This window comes from Harpia harpyja, chromosome 3 (assembly GCF_026419915.1).
Source record: "Harpia harpyja isolate bHarHar1 chromosome 3, bHarHar1 primary haplotype, whole genome shotgun sequence".
Classification (NCBI taxonomy): domain Eukaryota; kingdom Metazoa; phylum Chordata; class Aves; order Accipitriformes; family Accipitridae; genus Harpia; species Harpia harpyja.
In genome coordinates this window covers 24,200,868-24,218,622 of record NC_068942.1, presented here as the reverse complement: position 1 = coordinate 24,218,622, position 17,755 = coordinate 24,200,868, and the positions used below count along the sequence as shown (strand labels likewise).

Genomic DNA, 17,755 nt, shown 5'->3' with positions numbered 1-17,755 from the left:
TATGTTAAAGTTGACCTAGAAAAACAGAGTAAAGAAATCTCCACTTTTATTAGCAGGACCAATTTAAAACTAGAAAAAGTCATATCACATCTGAGCCCAGCCTAAGTCAGTTGTTTTGTAATGGAGTCACCTCTAAAATCACTTTATCTTGTCAAATCACTATTTAGGAGGAAGCCTGGGAGGCAAAGAAATGACAGATGTCTTTTCTGAATCTGTGAGATGCTGAGCTGTTTAAAGGAAAGTAAAAATGTAACGAATCCATTCATATTTTCCAGCAATACTGCCACTTCCCATAGTTGGGCTGCAAATTCTACTCATAGGAGTGTGTCTTCCAGCAAGCCACATCTAGAGCAGAGACTCACCAACCAACCTCCTGTGCTACAGAAATTCCTAACAGCCCTTGGAAACTGTAGGCAAGGTCAGAATGAGAAGACTGAAGGCATTTCTCTTTTTCCACAGACCTCTGTATGTTGTTAAAGGGAAAACCTCTGTTTTGCTTTGAAATTCTCACCAGCCTCCCCTCCTGTGAGCCCTAGTATGTTCCCCTCAAGCATCAGCAAGTCTCAGTTACTCTCATTAGTCCATGAGGGGAAAAAAGCCTCCTGAGGACACACGTTTCCTTAAAATAGGAGATTTCACAGAAATCATCTAAAAGTTCTACATTGGCTCCAGCTTATCCAGTAAATTTTGATCTTGGAAATAAAACACCAGCAGGGTCAGGGCTACTAATTTTATTCTTTCTTCTATGCATGTTTCTTCTTAAAAGATATAAAATGCTCAAGCAAATGTTTGGAAGTCTTTGGTGATTGTTATCAAGTTAAGAATTCAGTAATTTAGAACTCTGACAAATTAATTTCAAGTTTTGAAGAAGAATTTTCTATTTTCTCAGACCTAACCTTCTCAATTTTGAGTCTCTCATGGTTTTGAAAAGGTAACAAATCTGGCTTACAGCGGATATTTGCCCTACAGAGTGGTTGTCAACACCATGTAAGAAGTGGGTGACTGACCAACTTTGCATAAAACCATTGTAAGGAATAACCAAGTAACACATAGATATGACATAAGGCAGGCCTCCATTCATTAAATGCTTTACAGTGCAGTAAGTCAGCATCTGAGACACATGACAGAAAGACATCAGTCAACATGGCTACTGCAAATTGTCCTTTCAGAAAAAAGCGTTTGGCAGCAGCTTGAACAGAAATTTCCTCCTCACACACATTCCAAATCTCCAAAAATCTTACCTCACTAAATAAATCCAGCTCCATTGCTGAAAGTCATAAGCAATATAGCACTTCACTGCTACCACACAGAAATAGATCCAAACATAAAACCATCTGTTTCCTAAGGAAAAAAAAAATCCCACACACAAATTAGCACCTTCTCCGTCTCTTCAGTCTGTTGTTAAGTTTTCAAATTCTTAATTCAACTATAAGTTAGCAGAATGATATTCACAATTAAATTAGCTTTTCCAACTCTGAAACAACAGTTTAATCCATCATTTTCAGAAATGCCTCCTACTCAAACTGTAAGTCAGAAAAAGCTTATTATCCATAGATTTGGCTTTATATTCAAATTCTGAGCAACGGACTTTCAACATACCAAAACTGGAGCTTTGCAAAGTACCCTCAAAGAGTGCAAAGTAAAAATGTGGCTATAGTTATTAAATTATCCTTAGCGTATGATGTTCTGACAGTGCATGCTAACTACTCAATAACGCTTGACCTTGTTTCAGAGAAAACTATTTTTTCATAGATTAATTTGCATGGAAGGTAATTTTATAACCAGCCTTAGAAAAGGTCTTCTAGGATTCATCCAATTAAGCTCTTAATTATGATAACTTTTTGTAGTATTTCTACAAGACCCACTGTGTTCCTGGAAAGTTAAGGATCATACAGCATTGAATTATGAAGTGCGTAACACATACGAGATTTCTTTGCACATCTACATATATGCATGTAACTACTCCAACAGATTTTGTCCGATACAGGCTGTCTTTAGTAAAAGGCAAATCACTTTTAATCAACGGTTAAATCAGAATAGTCTTGAACACACAAAACCACCCTGGAGAATACACAATTTGGCTTCATAACATTATCCAACACTTCTTTAAAAGCTTTATTGATGATTTCTTGATAAGCAGCATTCAATACTTCAAGTGTGTCTACTGATATTGTAACATATTTAAGTAAATCCTCTACAAATATCTTGGCTAAACAAACAAACAAAAAAAAGTACTGCTGTGACAGACTACTTTCAAAAGCATTTTTAACTCCGTGTTTAATGAAAGAATTTGTTTCTGAGGAATAGACATTTATAATTTCCTCTCTACCCATTTTCCTTTTACATTTTATTTCTTAAAGTTAGCAATGCCCAGAATTTATTCATGTAAGCTCTGAAATTGATTTATGTTAAGTGGCTAGGCACTAATATTTCTGGGTTCCGTTACAAGCTTCTTCCTTGTCTTGTCATATAACTTTGATCAAAGTCAGCTACACTCAAAATTTTAGGAGTGCCTACTTTTGGTTATTCATGCTGAGAAACACGGAGTGTCATCTCCAGAGGTAATGAATACCTAACAGGTTCAATCCATTTCATTTGAAGCTTTAAGTGTTCAGCAAATCTGGAGAGAAAACCAGATTCAAAGACAGAAGACCAAAAAGCGATGAGGCATGCAAAAGTCATTGATACCTCTTAAGGTAGATGTGACATTAATGATGGGAAGTTTGTACAGAATCTTCCTAATGATGGGACATGGAGCACACACCGCACCAATCAGACTAATGAGGGGAAAAAAGACAGGGCTTCATTTCCCTTAGTATTTCTCTTTCCTGCCACCTCCAAGGAATCTGCATCTGACTTGTAAAATCAGGTCTTGATGTCTTTACATGTCATGTTTTTACCTAGAAGGAGAGTATAGCAATATTTATCTGTATCATGTCACGCAGACTTTCCAATGTTTGCAACGTGAATTCTGAAGGCTGCAAAACCTTGTATAAGCATACAGTACCATCAGCTCCCAGCCTCTGTGCCAGATTCCAGCTTTCAGGTAATCAAAACACAACATACCACAAATGTAAACAGTAATGATATATCCAAAGTCCTTCCCAAGAATCCTCATACAAATGAGACCAGACATACAGAGCTAGTCACTGAGCTAGTCATTTCATAGTCACTCGGACAGGCTGGAGAACTGAGCTGAGAGGCACCTCATGAAGTTCAGCAAGGGGAAACGCCAAATCCTGTGCCTGGGGAAGGAACAACCCCGTGCACCAGTGCACACTGGGGCCTGACTGGCTGGGAAGCAGAAAAGGACTTGGGGGTCCTGGTCGACAAGAAGTGGATCATGCACCCACGTGGCAAAGCAGGCCAACAGCATCCTGGGCTGGATTAGGAGAAGCGTTGCCAGCAGGTCGAGGGAGGTGATCCTTCCCCTCTGCTCAGCACTGGTGAGACACACCTGGGGTGCTGGGTCCTCTTCTGGGCTCCCCAGTACAAGGGAGATACGGACATACTGGAGAGAGTCCAACAAAAGGCCAGGAAGTTGATGAAGAGACTGGAGCACCTCTCCTACAAGGAAGGGCTGAAAGAGCTGGGACTGTACAGCCTGGGGAAGAGAAGGCTCTGGGGGATCTTATCAATGTATATAAATGCCTGATGGGAGAGAAGGAAGACAAGGGAGACCGGCTCTTCTCAGTGGTGCCCAGGGACAGGACAGGACACAAGGGACGCAGATTAAAACACGTGAAACTCCACGTGAACATAACAAAACACTTCATTTTTACTGTGAGTGTGGTCAAACACTGGCATGGGTTGCCCAGAGGTGTTCTGGAGTCTCCATCCTTTGAAATACTCAAAGCCCAACTGGATGTGGTCCTGGGCAACCTGCTCCAGCTGACCCTGCTTGGGCCAGGGACTGGACCCCCTCTCAAGAGGCCTCCTCCCCCCTCAAGCAGTCGGTGATTCTCTGAGAAGCCCGGCTGCACCCCTCCGCCGTTCCTGGGGAGAGGGCAGCGTTAGCAGGGCTCGGCCAGCAGACATTAGCAAAGCCAACGCGTCTGCCACGAGACCCCTCGGCGGAGAACCAGCAGCACTGACGCCAGAATGGTTTTTCATCCGGACGTGCTGTGGCACAACAAAACCCATCCTTCCCTCCACAGACAGCAACTGCAACCCTTTCTCCAGCACTCCTCCTCACACTCTCGGGTCGCTCCAGACCTTAATACGCTGGGAAAATACGGTAACAGGTCAAAACCGGCAGAAACGGGACCGCTTGTCCCAGAGGACGTGCCCCTACACCCCCCTCCCCGCCCCAGCCTTCCCCAGGGCTGCCGCCCAGCCGCCCGCGGGAGGCGCCCTGCCTCGCTAACTGTCATGGCGGACCCCCCTAGGCGGGCGGCAGAGGCACTTCCGCCTCGGTACCCATCATGGCGGGAAGGCGTCCGGGTGACGGCGAGCGGGAGCGGAAGGGAGGGCGTCACCTCAGCGCCTCCCTGGCTGCAGCGGGCGTCGGTTGCCATGGTGCCGTGAGGCGCCCGCCGCCATGGCGCTGCCCTCGCCGCCCCCAGCCCGCGTCTTCGCCGAGCTCCTCCCGGCCCCGGCCCCGGCCCCGGCGCCATCCGGGCGGGAGGTGCACGTAAGCGGCAGCGCGGAGCTGAGCGCCGGCCCGGACCGGGCGCGGGTGTCGCTGCGGCTGGGTAGCCGGAAGGAGGCGGCCGGGGCGGCGCGGAGCAGCGTGGCCCGCCGGCTGGAGTACATCGCCCAGAGCGCCCGTCAGCGCGGCGTCCCGGTGAGAGCCGCCGCCCGGCGGAGGGAGGGAGGGAGGGAGGCAGGCAGGCAGGCAGGCGGGCGGGGGGGGGGGGGGGGTGGTCCTCCGTGGCGCCAGGCTTGGAGCGGGGGTGGCGGGGGAAGCCGGGCTGGGGCAGCCCTGAGGGGAAAAGGGCGCCCGCCGGGCTGCGTGGCTCGGCCCGGCCGGCGGGAAGCCGAGGAGTAACGGGGGTCGGGAGGGCGCCGGGGGCTGCCGTGACAGCCCGCCTGTGGTGGGGAGGCGGCAGGGTCGCCAGCCCCGGCGGCAAAGGTGGAATGTGGCCCCTCGGGGCTCTCCGACGGGTCGCTCGTTCGGCGTCTGAAAACCGCCCTGCTTCGACTGTTTCGCCTGCGGGTGTGGTACGGCGTCCTCACGGCTGACGGAGCGGTACACGGCGGCCTCACTTCACCTACACGTCCGCGTAAGTGGCGGTGTAACTGTGTGATTACCACAGCGGAGCGACAGGCGCCTACGCAGCTTTTTCCTCTCTCTTCTTCTTCCCTTTAAGTAGAGAGGTATGAAAGAACGCGAGGCGTGATCAAGGTGGCTGAAGTGACAGAAGCCCCTTGTGGACTCAGAAAGTTCCTTTACCGTAATACGTTTTTTGGCCTCAGGAAGTCGTTTTATGGCAATGAGAAAAGCATAGTCTTGCCTTGAAAGCTTTGTCCGCGCTGTAAATGCTCCGTAAGGGTGGTACTTGTCCTAGCAATCGTGCTGCTGATGGTTTTGGATTTTATAAAACGGTTTTGGGCAGTGTTCCACACCTAGGACCCTTAAACACACTACAAAGCTGATCTTTGATGGAATAAGTGGTTGCTTTTGAAATTTACTTACCATTGGAGCTCCCTGGGAAGTTTGTGCCTTTTTGGTGTATTCACAAACAAGCTGGGGAAAAGGGAGGTGACAGACTTTGCTATCAACACCAAATTATTCAATGTAGTAAAAACGAAAAAATTGCAGAAGGGTTTAATGGTACTGCATGATGTTACAGGGGAATTCAGTATTAGTAAATGCAAAGTAAGAGAGTAAGTTACTTGGCCTGAACAGTAATATGCTTACAGTTAAATGGCATGCACAGGTCTCAAAAGCTGCATGCGTTTAAAGATAAGAGCTGGCTCCAACTTCCCCCCCTGCCCCCTCCCCAAACCCCCAGGATTTACTGTTTTCTTTGAAAACTGATGGTGATGCTGTCTTTTTTTTTTTTTTCTGTAGTAGCCTACTAAAGCATTTGTTCCGGAATAAAGAAGAGAATAAAAGGACCCCTTAACCCCTGATTTAGGAAAAGGTGATATTGCAGCTATGGGACTAGAAGGCAAGGAGACATGGAGGCTGCTGTGGGCTAGCCATGTGATCCTGCTCCCTGCATTTTTCCCCTTTGCACAGCTGGGTGCACGTCTGTCACAGGGAGCACAATTCTGTTGCCATCAGAATTACTTGTTCAGTCAGAAACCACGCATTTTTGTATGGGATTACAGGTTGAATGCATTCAGTTTCTATTAAGTGAGTTAATAGGAGTTTAAAGTCGAAGACAAGGCAACTCATCATGCATTCATTTTTATTAGTAGAGAAAATTATAAGCTTTGTACCCACCACCACGGTGACCTATCAGATCATGGGGTGTTTTTCATCCTGGCTGCAATTAAATAGCTCCTCAGAGTGTGGATAGGTAAGAAAAGATAGTTGCAGATATTTAACCTACAGTGAATCTGAATAACCGACTTCCACATTTGACGTGAGCCTGATTGAATTAGGATAGCATGGAGCATTCGACACATGGCGGATGGCACACAAAAGGAGTAGGCAGGATGTGAAATAAGTGAGCGTGCTTTAGAGGGGCTCTGTGCACTACTTCAGGCTAGAAAAAAGAATTGCAAAATGAAGTATGACCTGGACAAACAAATGGTTATATTTGGGTATATGCAGTCAGATTCAGAAATGTAATGGGACCAGGTAAGCAGTGGTGGTGTAGCCTAGCGGGAGAGTGGACTGTTTTCACAACGTCAGAGCATTCAGTGTCTTATCATACTTATAATAATTTCGCAGTAATCTTTTGCTGTTTCAGAGATGCCATGCATTGGAGAATGGAAATGTTAGTTTTTTCTACTTACTTGAGGGACTGTGAAATGCTGCTTAAGTTGTGGGTTTCTCAGTGTTAGCAAAGTGTTAGCTCTAGGGAACTCTGAGAAAAACAACATGAAGTTTTTTGGTTTTTTTTTTTCAGAGTAGTTCCCTGCGGTATAATTTTTAGTGCTTTGTTCCATCCAATTTTAAATCACTCCACTGCTGGAGCTTTTATTTGCCTTGTAGCTTTTCTACTGACAACTCTCACTGCTGGCAATTTGTTCTTAACTGCATTTGCTAACATCACTTGTAGCTAATACCATTCTAGACCACTGTAAAATTAATATCTCTTCACAATCTCCATACAGTTCTAGTTTTTGCAAGCTTATCTAAGGCCTCTTTAGAAATTGGCTGGCTATTCTATATATTTATTTTTAATTAATCCATAGAACAATTTCCTTAACCTTGTTGTTGCTATCATAGGAAGGCTGTGAGATCAGAAGTGCATAACCTTTGCAGCAGCAGGAGCTTGCATTAGCAGCTTGTCAGGATGCCTGGGGGCAGCACCTAATTTCCATATATATTTACACAGGATTTTAATCAGAAATAGATGCACATAGTAGCATTTATTTATAGAGTGCTGTAAGTATATGCAGCACTTCAGAGCACAGAATCTGCTTTGAAGGCTGCAGGGAAAGTAAAATCAATGGGGAAACCAATCTCTCTTACTCAGCCCAGCTGCTCAAAAGTAATGTTTTTTTTCTCTTTCTCTAGAAGCAAACTGATTTTATATTTACCACCTGTGATTTATTTGGGGAGTGCTGTGGAGATGACATTTGTTTTCTTTACTCACTGTATCTAACAATTGGCATTGGCCATCTGGTTTAAAAATAACTGTGATAATATTTGTTGTACCGGTCAGAGTATTTATTTAACAAAATAAACCAGTTCACAAACTATATCCAGTTGACTCCGGCTTAAGAGTTTTTCTGTACTGGGATATATCCTTGGATATATGTGCAATATTCTCCATATTTTGAGCTTGTTATTTAGGAGTCACAGTTATGGATGCACATCCATAGAGTCAGTGGAAAAAAAAAAATATTTTGAAGTTTTGCTCACTCAGTTACAAAATCTTCTAATTTCAATATCTCCTTGAGTAAGAAATGTAGAAACCTGCATAAGGCATCACCTTTTTTAGAGTACCGCGTATTTTAAGAAATATCCCAAAGTATCCTTACATTTGCTAAGTACAAATCTGATTTTTACCTTTCTTAATGAATGGACATTAAGCAGCAGAAGCTTCTTCACTGTAGATTTTTAGGCTGTCATTCTGTCCGTCTAATGCCAAACAGAAGAGGCAGAGTGAGAGGAGGAGAGGCTGGGGCACAGGTACCTGATGCCTAGCTGGGGTACGTGCTGACTGTAGGTGCTGATCATCCGTAACTGTCTGGGGACACTATGATGGATGGACTGTTAGGAGATGTGAGCATACATCAAGACTCTCATGACCCATTTCTTTAGTACTAAGAATAAAACCGCTATGTTGAGGTGGAAGAAGTGAACTCTTTTATTTGTTTAAATACCTTCATTTTTTCATAATGTAAAGTTATACTGGATATATCAGTGCAAATGTACAAGTAAATTTTAAGACTTGTTTCCAGGTGTCTCCAGATTTTTTTATTTATAACTACACATATCAGCGTAGCTTACCACAACGGTGCATTAGCGTATGTTTCCAAACTATAAACACTTTCCCTTGCTAAGGCTGGTCTTGTGTTTCATAAAAAGGTCTCACAGGTTTGTTAACTCAGTAACTGGGAGCAGAACATGTAACTTTATCTGCAGATAGGCTTTTCTCATAGTGTATTGTTATATAGCTGTCTCCTTGAAGTGTGCTTTTGCTAAATTATCTGTTTAGTCTTTTCTCTGTTCTGGGGAAAGGAGCAGTCATTCCTGTAAACAGCGACGGTGTCGTGAGGGTGGACACGATGGTCCTGTGAAGAAGATATTGTTCAGAAATAGCAGATAGGGAGGAGGAAGGGCCATGTAAGATTTTGTTCTGTTGAAAAGAAGGAAAATATAAGGTAAAGCACAGTTCTAGTCTTGATATTATAAGCTCAGTGGGATATTGACTGTCTTTTTCATTTTTGTTTATAGAGTACCTGCAGCAGTGATGGTTCATGTCACTGCTGGCTCAGAAAACGGGCTATATAAGCAGAATGCAAGTGCGGTTCTGTTAAGGATTGTTCAATGGCTTCTGGGGTAATTGAGTTATCACATAACAATGTTATATTGATTTAATTTTCCTACTGTGATTCTTGGCCCACAGATTTAGAAAATAGAGAAAGTTATTCCCGAAGTCCAGAATACTTGAGACATCAGAAGTGTAGCTTTCTGTAAGTCACAATGAAAACTTTTTTTCCTGTGGCTACTGCAATCAAATGGATAGTTCCTCAGCCAAAATATGAACAGTAGGCATAAGCAGTAGGAAAAAAAGCCTTTTGCTTTTGATGTAGTCGAAGTCCTGATTCCAATTTAAAATTCTATCATCACCTACCTGTCTTTTCCCTATCTTTGTCCAAACACCCCCTGAACAGGAATGAAGTATCTAACAGAAGATGTATCACAGGAGGCCACCTTGTTATGGCTTCAGCAATTATTTCGTCAGTTTATCTTCAATAACACGTACAGCTACTGTCAAATCTGGTGGGATAAAAATTAGCTGTAAGGGAAATATTGTAATAGATGGCACAAAATGATCTTTCACTCCGATTGCATTGATCTTGCAATAGTGCCTGGAGCCACAGGATGGCACTGTCCTTAAATACACTGGGAGCTTGTGGAGGGCAAAACCAAATCAAAAGACCTTAATCCGTTCAGCAGGAAAGAACTTTTGTTTAAAAAGGATTAAGGAGCGGGGACAAGGAAAAACAAATGCACTTTTTCTCTCTTTACTCTAAAGTTTTATTACAGTATAGTTATTTCTGTAAAATACGAGTTGTAGAAGAAAGCTTTTTTGTGTGGTTATTCCTATGAGATACATAAGAGCTGTAGAAAAAACCTTTCTTGTCAATCGTAATTGGATTCTATCATAAATAGTAAGATTGCTCCATTTTGTAAATTAAATGAGGAGTTGGTGCTGGACTGACTTGAGCGCTCTTTAGCAAACCACAGCCAGCCACGCTGCCAAAGTACCTCAAACATATGACTGCAAAAGGGGAAATATGTTTTTTAGGTACTAACTGGCCCTGATCCTTGCCCTTGCTAGAAGAGATTATCCAAAAATAGGACTGTTGTGCTTGAATATGAGCACTGCCAATCAATCATAAAATTAAAATTTAAAAATTTCTTTCTTGTAGGCTGCTGTGCAATGGTAATTATGGATCTAATTTCCATATGATATTTTAAAAGGAAAATGCTTCTCATGATTAATATCATTTATATAAAACTTAAGCATGCATGCTACATGATAAACTTGAAGATTTGAGCCTCTGTAGGAAATACTCTGACGCAAAGCATCTTTTGAAATGTGTCGACACTGAAAGCAAATACTGTTTTCCTGTGCAAATAAATTTAGTAAGTAAAACTTCTTCAGCAATTGGAAGGCTTAGTATCTGCTTTCCTACAGTTCCTGGGTATTAAATGCAAAGTTATATTTACAGTTAAAATGAAAACTGTGCTTTTTGTTGTGTTATAGTAATTGTACAATAAATTGTTCATCCAAACTGTTTACTGAAGAGCAAAGTGGGTGAAAGAAATGTGATTGTTACACCGCTAGCAAGCTGGTCAAATATTCAGATGTAACTGGAGTTATTCTGTATCTTAGTTTAGTATCTTATTTATACGTCTTAACAGGATTCGCTAGTGCTCTGTGCAGCCATTATGTTGAATAATGTAGCTGCTGTTAATGCAAAAGTGTCACTGGTGGAATAACCTCTTTTAAGGGTTACCATTCTGCTAGAATAACCAGTGCTCAGTCATTGTTCACATCACCTTGCTACAAGCTGCTACTCTTAAAATATCTTAAAATAGGGGCCTGAAAAGCACTTTTCACATACTAACTTTCTGAAAACAATTGAAGCTTCTAGTTTTTTGAACCAGGTGAGTTTACCGTTACACACTGATACACACAGCTTCTAGCTAGCAGTCACTTTTAAGACCTAATTGTTTTCTTCAAGTGAATAGCAGCGAAATTACATTATAGAGCTACTGTATAATCTACTGTAAATAATGCCAAGAAGTCTTTAACACCCAGCTAGTTCTTAACTGAAGAGATTTGCATGGAAAATTCCAAGTTTCTGTTGCTGAGTCATAAGTAATAAGCCCAAACAGTTAAACTTTTACAGGACGCAATGAACATACATTTCCAACAGATGGTTAATTTCTGTCTTTTAAGATTATATTACTGTACTTTTGTTTTAGGAAGAAAATATGACTGTAACAGAGGATTTCAGTAGAGTAGAAAATACTTACCAAATGGAAGCAGAGGTATGTATTCAACCTAACCAAAAATAATAATAAAAAAAGAATAAGAAATGTTGCAAGGACTAATGAAAAATTGCAGACTGTCTTTCCTCATACTGAGGAGTAGATGTTCTCTACGGTAAAGGCAGCATAGTCCAAAGAAACTACTGAAGGACTGCAGTTTAAAGCAGAGTTCAGCTGCAGTCTTCTGTTGTGTGCAGAACCTGTTTTTTGCTACTGTAATATAAAAGGAATTATTTTCTTCTCAGATTAATATGTGCTTTTTAAATATTACACGATGCTACAGAAGGGAATATTTGGTTCTGGGGCTCTAAGGTGGTTGTTCTGTGGCAGTGTAAGCTCTCCTTCACCCATAGCCCTTCCTGCCCTCTGCTTTTTGCAGGGAGTTGTACTTAAGTGATCAGGTGATAGGTCAGTTCAGAAAGCTGCTCTAGTTAATAACTTTTCTTTTTCCCAGGTTAGCTTTTCTTTTTTCCACTATTTTAGCTCCCTGAACTGGAGGCAATGCAAGGCAGAGGACAAGAGTGGATGGGGGACAACAGTGGCATGGCAGCCCTAATCTAGATCTGTTTAAGCCACAGTTGAACAGCACCTGGACTTTGATCTATTCTACACGACTCTGCCATCAGCTTGCTGCAAGTAAAGCAAAGCTAATTGTTTCCTAGGTAATTGACTTGGAATTCTGTAGGTAAAAAGTGCTGCGTGAAAGCTAAATATTATGGGAATAATCCCATTGACTTCAGAAGCAACTCAAGGGAGCATATTTTTGCACATTCATGCTATAGTAAGAAATAAATGCTGTGCTGGAAACATTCACTGAAGGAAGTGATGTGTTTTCGGTCCATGGATCTTCTTAGAGCATCAAACTTTAATCACTACCCAGCAAATTTACAGATTCTTATGAAGTAAACCTGGAAGCCTGCAATAAAATGATAGCTGTTTCATAGAGCTGTTGTTTACAATCCCCTAAAACAGGGTTCATCCTCTTTAGTTTGCTTGCTTTAAGGCATATTCTCATCTAAATAATAGCAATAAATACAGAAATAAGAATTCAGAGAACAAAATTTGGATTTCAAAATGAGACTTAAGATACTTAAATGGTATGCATCAGTGTCCTGAATGACTTTAACTTCAAAATGTAGACACCTACTATCATGAGAGCTTAAATCACCACGTTTTTTAGATGAGCTGTACTTAATAAAACTATATTGAATTATTAAATTATTATTTAGGCTACAGACAACCTTAGGCTTACAACTTGAGTCTTAATTGGTAACTTAACCAATCATCTCTCTTCTGCTATTATTTTTTATACAACAAAGATTGTACGTGGAAAGCTAATCACGTGGATTTAGTGTTCATTTGTAGGCAACTTGGACCAGCTGTAATTGCTGTTCAAAAGTTGTATGGTTGCCTAGGACCTGGGTGTCAGAGCTTGAAAAATCTAGCCATAGTACTGCTGGTTTGGCTGCCCTGTACACTTAAGTAGCAGTATGGTCGCTCTTTATGCAGAGATTAGTTTCTCCTTGCTTTGCCCTTTATGTATGTACTTGTTTCATTAGTGCAGCTTCATAAACCAATGAAGTTCCATTGACCAGCGTGTTTGCATACTTTAGCAATATAAATGAATTTCAAATTAATTAACTTCCATTTGCTTCTTTACTCGAGAGTTTGCAGTTATATTTGTGTTATATGTAAAGTCATGGAAGTCATGCATTATTTCATTCTGTAAACTCTTTTTACCATTTGTCTACTGAAAGAGTTTTTAGAAGACTGAAGAAATTCCAGACAAATAGCTATTTTAAGGTACAATTAAGAATTCAAGATGCACTTTCAACTGCAGGGAGATAAATTTTAATTCATGCTATAACAAAGGAAAATACGCAGAAGAATGAAGTTGTTTGAGATCACAAAGCTCTGTAATTTCTTAATCATAATAGTTCATTTATTGCATGATGATCTCATGGGATGAAGATTATGTTGGTTTTGTGCATTTCTTAATATACTTGCCTCCTTATAAACCATAACTTCTTGTCCTTTACAGCTTTACCCAGACCTTATAATGTCCATAATGGTTTTTCATACCCTCATATTCCTTTTTTACACTTTTTAACCTTAATCATAATTTTATTGAAGAATTTGAAACACTGCTTTGCACTTTAATTCTCAGGTATCCTCTGTAAATGTAAGTAGAATTTATTGCATGTAGCTCTAAATGAAAACTGTGATTTTTAGGAGGAAAAAAGAACAAAATTCACAGCTATTGCTCAGTTGTTTTCTGCCCCTGAGGGTATCTGATTACATGCTGCTTTTTTAACAACAAAGTTCCTGAGTGCCCAGAACTGCCCCAGTCTGAGCAGCTTATCTCTTGCCTTAGACCCACAGTTCTTTCGTTTGATCATTCTTATGTCTCATCCCCTTGAGGGAACTAATCTTGTAAACACTGATAACCATCTGGAAAACACTATGACAGTCCTCATAGTGAGACTTTCAACTTTCCACGAAATGCAACTGTGACAGTTTTTTGGCAAAACACTACAAGAAGATGTGTGCTTTTTATACATGGCAAGAACTCCCACTAAAGAAAGAAATCTAGGTTTAGGCTCATATTCAGTCTTTGTTCAAACTGGTACTGCACCTTCCAGAAAGTGATCCAACCCCCAAGTTACAGACAAAGGGTGTGCAGCTAAGATTAAGATGCAGACTTGGTGCAGTTTTGCACAACAGGTGTGACCCTTTGTCGTTGTAGGAGATGGAATTGCCCTGCCACTCCATCATGGTCAGTTTTTAAGGCCCTGTGTCCAGCTTTGGCTCAGCTGTGTGAAGAGCTACTGAGCCAGTGCAAGGATTCAAGCCAGCATGAGGTACATGTACTGCGCTGAGAGGCTACCAAGGGTAACAAGATGTGTGCATTAATTACTTTGTGATAATTGTCGATATCCATTTTTTACCTTACCCTGTATATGAAGTAGCCCCCTCCTCTCTTACTGAGAGATTCAACTTCTTGAATTACCTCATTTTCCACAAGGTAAATCTATGGTATGCACACAGGACGCTACCGCAGTGCAGCTGACATGCCATAACTTGGACTTCTGTACCATACACCTTTATTGGGATACATTGCTGTAAGGACTGCAGCAATCACAGGGGTGACTGTACGTCACAGGGAATTTTCTTTACCACAGCTTTTTTTCTTGCCCTCCTGTTGAAGCTGTATTACTGTGCAAAAAGAAAGACTCAGGGATAAGAGAGAAGGTGAGCCTGACTTGGTGGTGAGAGCACTGTACTGGGAAGTGAAGATGAGGGTATAGTCCTATAAAAGAGTTTGGGACCCACGATTTCTGATTCCTGAATGCTGTAGCAGCTTGGCATCATTGCTTCCCTCGTGGCGACTGTGCTCTGCCACAGAAAAAGGCTGGCTCCTGCCTGGGAAGTCACCACCTCGCTGGCACTTCCCCGCAAGGAAGGCTGTAGGGCTCTGGATCCAGGGCTGATTGATAGTGATGCCTGCTTTGTAGCACTTGCGAAAGCAGCTGAATTCCTGCTGCATCTGTATTTAATGTTTCTTATTGCCAAAGCCACAGACGGCTAGATGTTTAAACTGTTTGTAATCCAAGTCTGAAGTGCCCTGTTCTCTGTAGGCACTGGAGTGAGTCCTCAGCCAACACAGGGTTTTGAGCCCACTGCAAGATGGACTGGGCTAGGTTTAGTTTAGTCTCATAGTTTAGGTTTCTTGAACCTAATGCTTGGAATTAAAATCTAATTGTCCTTCCTGGACAATGGTTTCCATATCATTTTGCTTGGGCTTCTGCATAATTAACATCTAGTAATCTAAATAAGGAAGAGCTGGGATGCATCTAGTCACGTGTCCCAAAGAGCACATTCATGCTTCAGATTGCCTACATACCAAGAACGCCCTACTTCCTCACAAAAGAGCATTTCTTAATCCTCAATTTTAAACCATTTTATGAACTTTGTTCTGTTGCAAACCTAATGATAGACTCTAGGGCTATATAAAAGTGTTGTAAGTAAATAAATGTTGGAGTTACATACAGGACTAGTATGTTTAGTTAGTTTGTACGTATCTGGCTTTATACTGGTTTAAATACAAAAGTGTTGAATCATGGGGGAAAAATGAAAAAAAATTACTTCTGTGATGTCTGTGTTCACTCCCAGGTCTGTATTATATTCAGCGATTTTGGAAAAATGCAGAATGTTTGCAATCTACTCATTGAAAAGTTAGGAACCTCTGTTACCATCAGTCCACCTCATTTCTACCATACACCAGAAGCTGTAGACACCCTTCGGTAAGTTCTCTCCCATGTCACAAATTTACACCCTCAGATAACTGTTAATATGAATACATAATTTATACTGTTTGTAATAGGAGCAAATAGTTTCCTTCATACCTATTAAAATTTATGTTCAAAGATTTCAGTATTTGTTTTAAATATAACTTACAAATTAATGCTGTTCAACCTAGAAGATACAGCTTGTTCTTTTTACAGTGTCCCTGTGCAAAAGTAGAATGTAGTAAAAAATATTTTCCCACTGATTACCATTGGGAGTATAATCTACTGTGAATATTAGGTCAACAGAATTTGACTTTGGTTACATCAGCAAGTATAGATTTAATTTGTATTTATTCATGAAGGTACAAGTGTGTTACCAGGTGTTGATAATTCTAAGTACCCTTGCCAATTCCCATTACTCTTAGCTGCTGACATGACCTGAAAAGAACCATGTACGGTGCTTGTTCAGCACCGAAACGTGAAGCTCATGGTCTTGATATTTTAGGCGTTAACTATTCAACGTCCTGCTTCTCCCATTGACATTGGCGGGGCAGAGAAGTTTAATCTTGGTTTGGGTTTTGCCTCTTCTTTAAAGAAAAGAATCATGCCTACTCCAAGAAGCGAGCTCAACTAGCTGCTGCTAATGTTCTGGAGTTGTCGGAAGTGTATCTCAAAGGCATCTACGCAGGAGCCTGGAAATCAAGCCAGTGAGGTTTAATGTGCTAGTATGCCTTGCAGCTGGGCCACCCAAATGCCTGGAGCAAGGGTTGAACTCTTGCTCTGTACCACACACCACAGATGCCTGCAGCATATAGGTGTTAGAAATGCTCGACCCTAGCTGATGAGGATGCTGATACTCCCTCCGCACACTCCTCCCTCAAACTCCAAAACTACCACCCAGAAGCTGGGGGAAGGTGATGTGCCTTACATCTATGCAGTTAGAAAAGCTGAGGCGTTAAAAACAAAAATGCTTGGCAGGAATACTTGTACATCAGTTGGCCCTGCTTGTTATTGTGCTGCTTTTTCTACCTCTCAGCCGTCAAGTATGTGTGGCAGCTGTTGGAAACACACGGCGGAAAGCTCAAGAAGTCTGTCGACTGTTTGGCCAGTCATTGGGAAAACCTTTATTAATAAGAGAAGAAGAAACAAAAGAATGGGGAGGCCACACAGACAGTTGTCTGTCGAACTCCCCAGATTCACTGACTCTGCAGGAAAGAATCCAGAATGCTACTGCTTATGCTTCTTGTAGAGTGTTTGCTGTGTTTGAGATAAAGGGAAAACAAAACAGAAGAAACAAGTTGCTCTAGGAACTTTCAAATCCTACACATTTTCTTAATAAAATTTTTTTGCTTTGAGTTTTTTGTTGTTGTTTTTTACTTTATTGTTATGGTAGCAAGTATTGTTAAGAGAGGATATTAAGAATGAGGTTTGTGTAGTGAGCCAAAGTAGAGGGTTTCTTAACATATCTGTCTGGGTGCAAAAAAGTAGACTAACTCTTCTCTTCTTTGCATGTGTCATTTGAAAGCAGCACAATGAATACTGCATTCAGCTCTGGGGCCCCCAACATAAGAAGGATGTGGACCTGTTGGAGTGAGTCCAGAGGAGGGCCATGAAGATGCTCCAGCCCCCTGATCACCTCTCCTGTGAAGACAGGCGGAGAGAGTTGGGGTTGTTCAGCCTGGAGAAGAGAAGGCTCCAGGGAGACCTTACTGCAGCCTGCCAGTACCTAAAGGGGGGGCTTACAGGCAAGCCAGAGAGGGACTTTTTCCAAGGGCATGTAGTGATAGGACAAGGGGTAATGGCTTTAAACTAGAAGAGGGTAGATTTAGATTAGATATTAGGAAGAAATTCTTCACTGTGAGGGTGGTGAGGCACCGGCACAGGTTGCCCAGAGAGGCTGTGGCTGCCCCATCCCTGGCAGTGTTCAAGGCCAGGCTGGATGGGGCTTTGAGCAACCTGGTCTAGTGGAAGGTGTCCCTGCCCATGGCAGGGGGTTGGAACTGGATGATCTTTAAGGTGCCTTCCAACCCAAACCATTCTGTGATTATGTGCATGCTTTTGTAGAGAGGGTAGTCAAAGTATTGCAGGATTTACCTACTACAGCCCTCCC

The 17,755-nt window shown here is 42.0% G+C and overlaps 1 protein-coding gene across 3 annotated transcripts; it reads left to right on the top strand.

Annotated features, from left to right (window-relative positions):
• Positions 1-4,494: 4,494 nt before the first annotated feature.
• IRAK1BP1 (interleukin 1 receptor associated kinase 1 binding protein 1) lies at positions 4,495-17,000 on the top strand. Of its 3 annotated transcripts, XM_052781671.1 has the most exons (5): positions 4,699-4,786; positions 10,228-10,444; positions 11,291-11,356; positions 15,530-15,660; positions 16,682-17,000. In XM_052781671.1, the coding sequence occupies exons 2-5, from the start codon at positions 10,328-10,330 to the stop codon at positions 16,950-16,952; spliced, it is 585 nt and encodes a 194-aa protein (XP_052637631.1). In that variant the 5' UTR covers positions 4,699-4,786; positions 10,228-10,327; the 3' UTR covers positions 16,953-17,000. The 3 variants fall into 3 exon arrangements, with proteins under 3 accessions (XP_052637630.1, XP_052637629.1, XP_052637631.1); XM_052781669.1 differs by lacking the exon at positions 10,228-10,444 and having other exon boundaries at positions 4,498-4,786; XM_052781670.1 differs by lacking the exons at positions 10,228-10,444; positions 11,291-11,356 and having other exon boundaries at positions 4,495-4,786.
• The last annotated feature ends 755 nt before the right edge of the window (positions 17,001-17,755 follow it).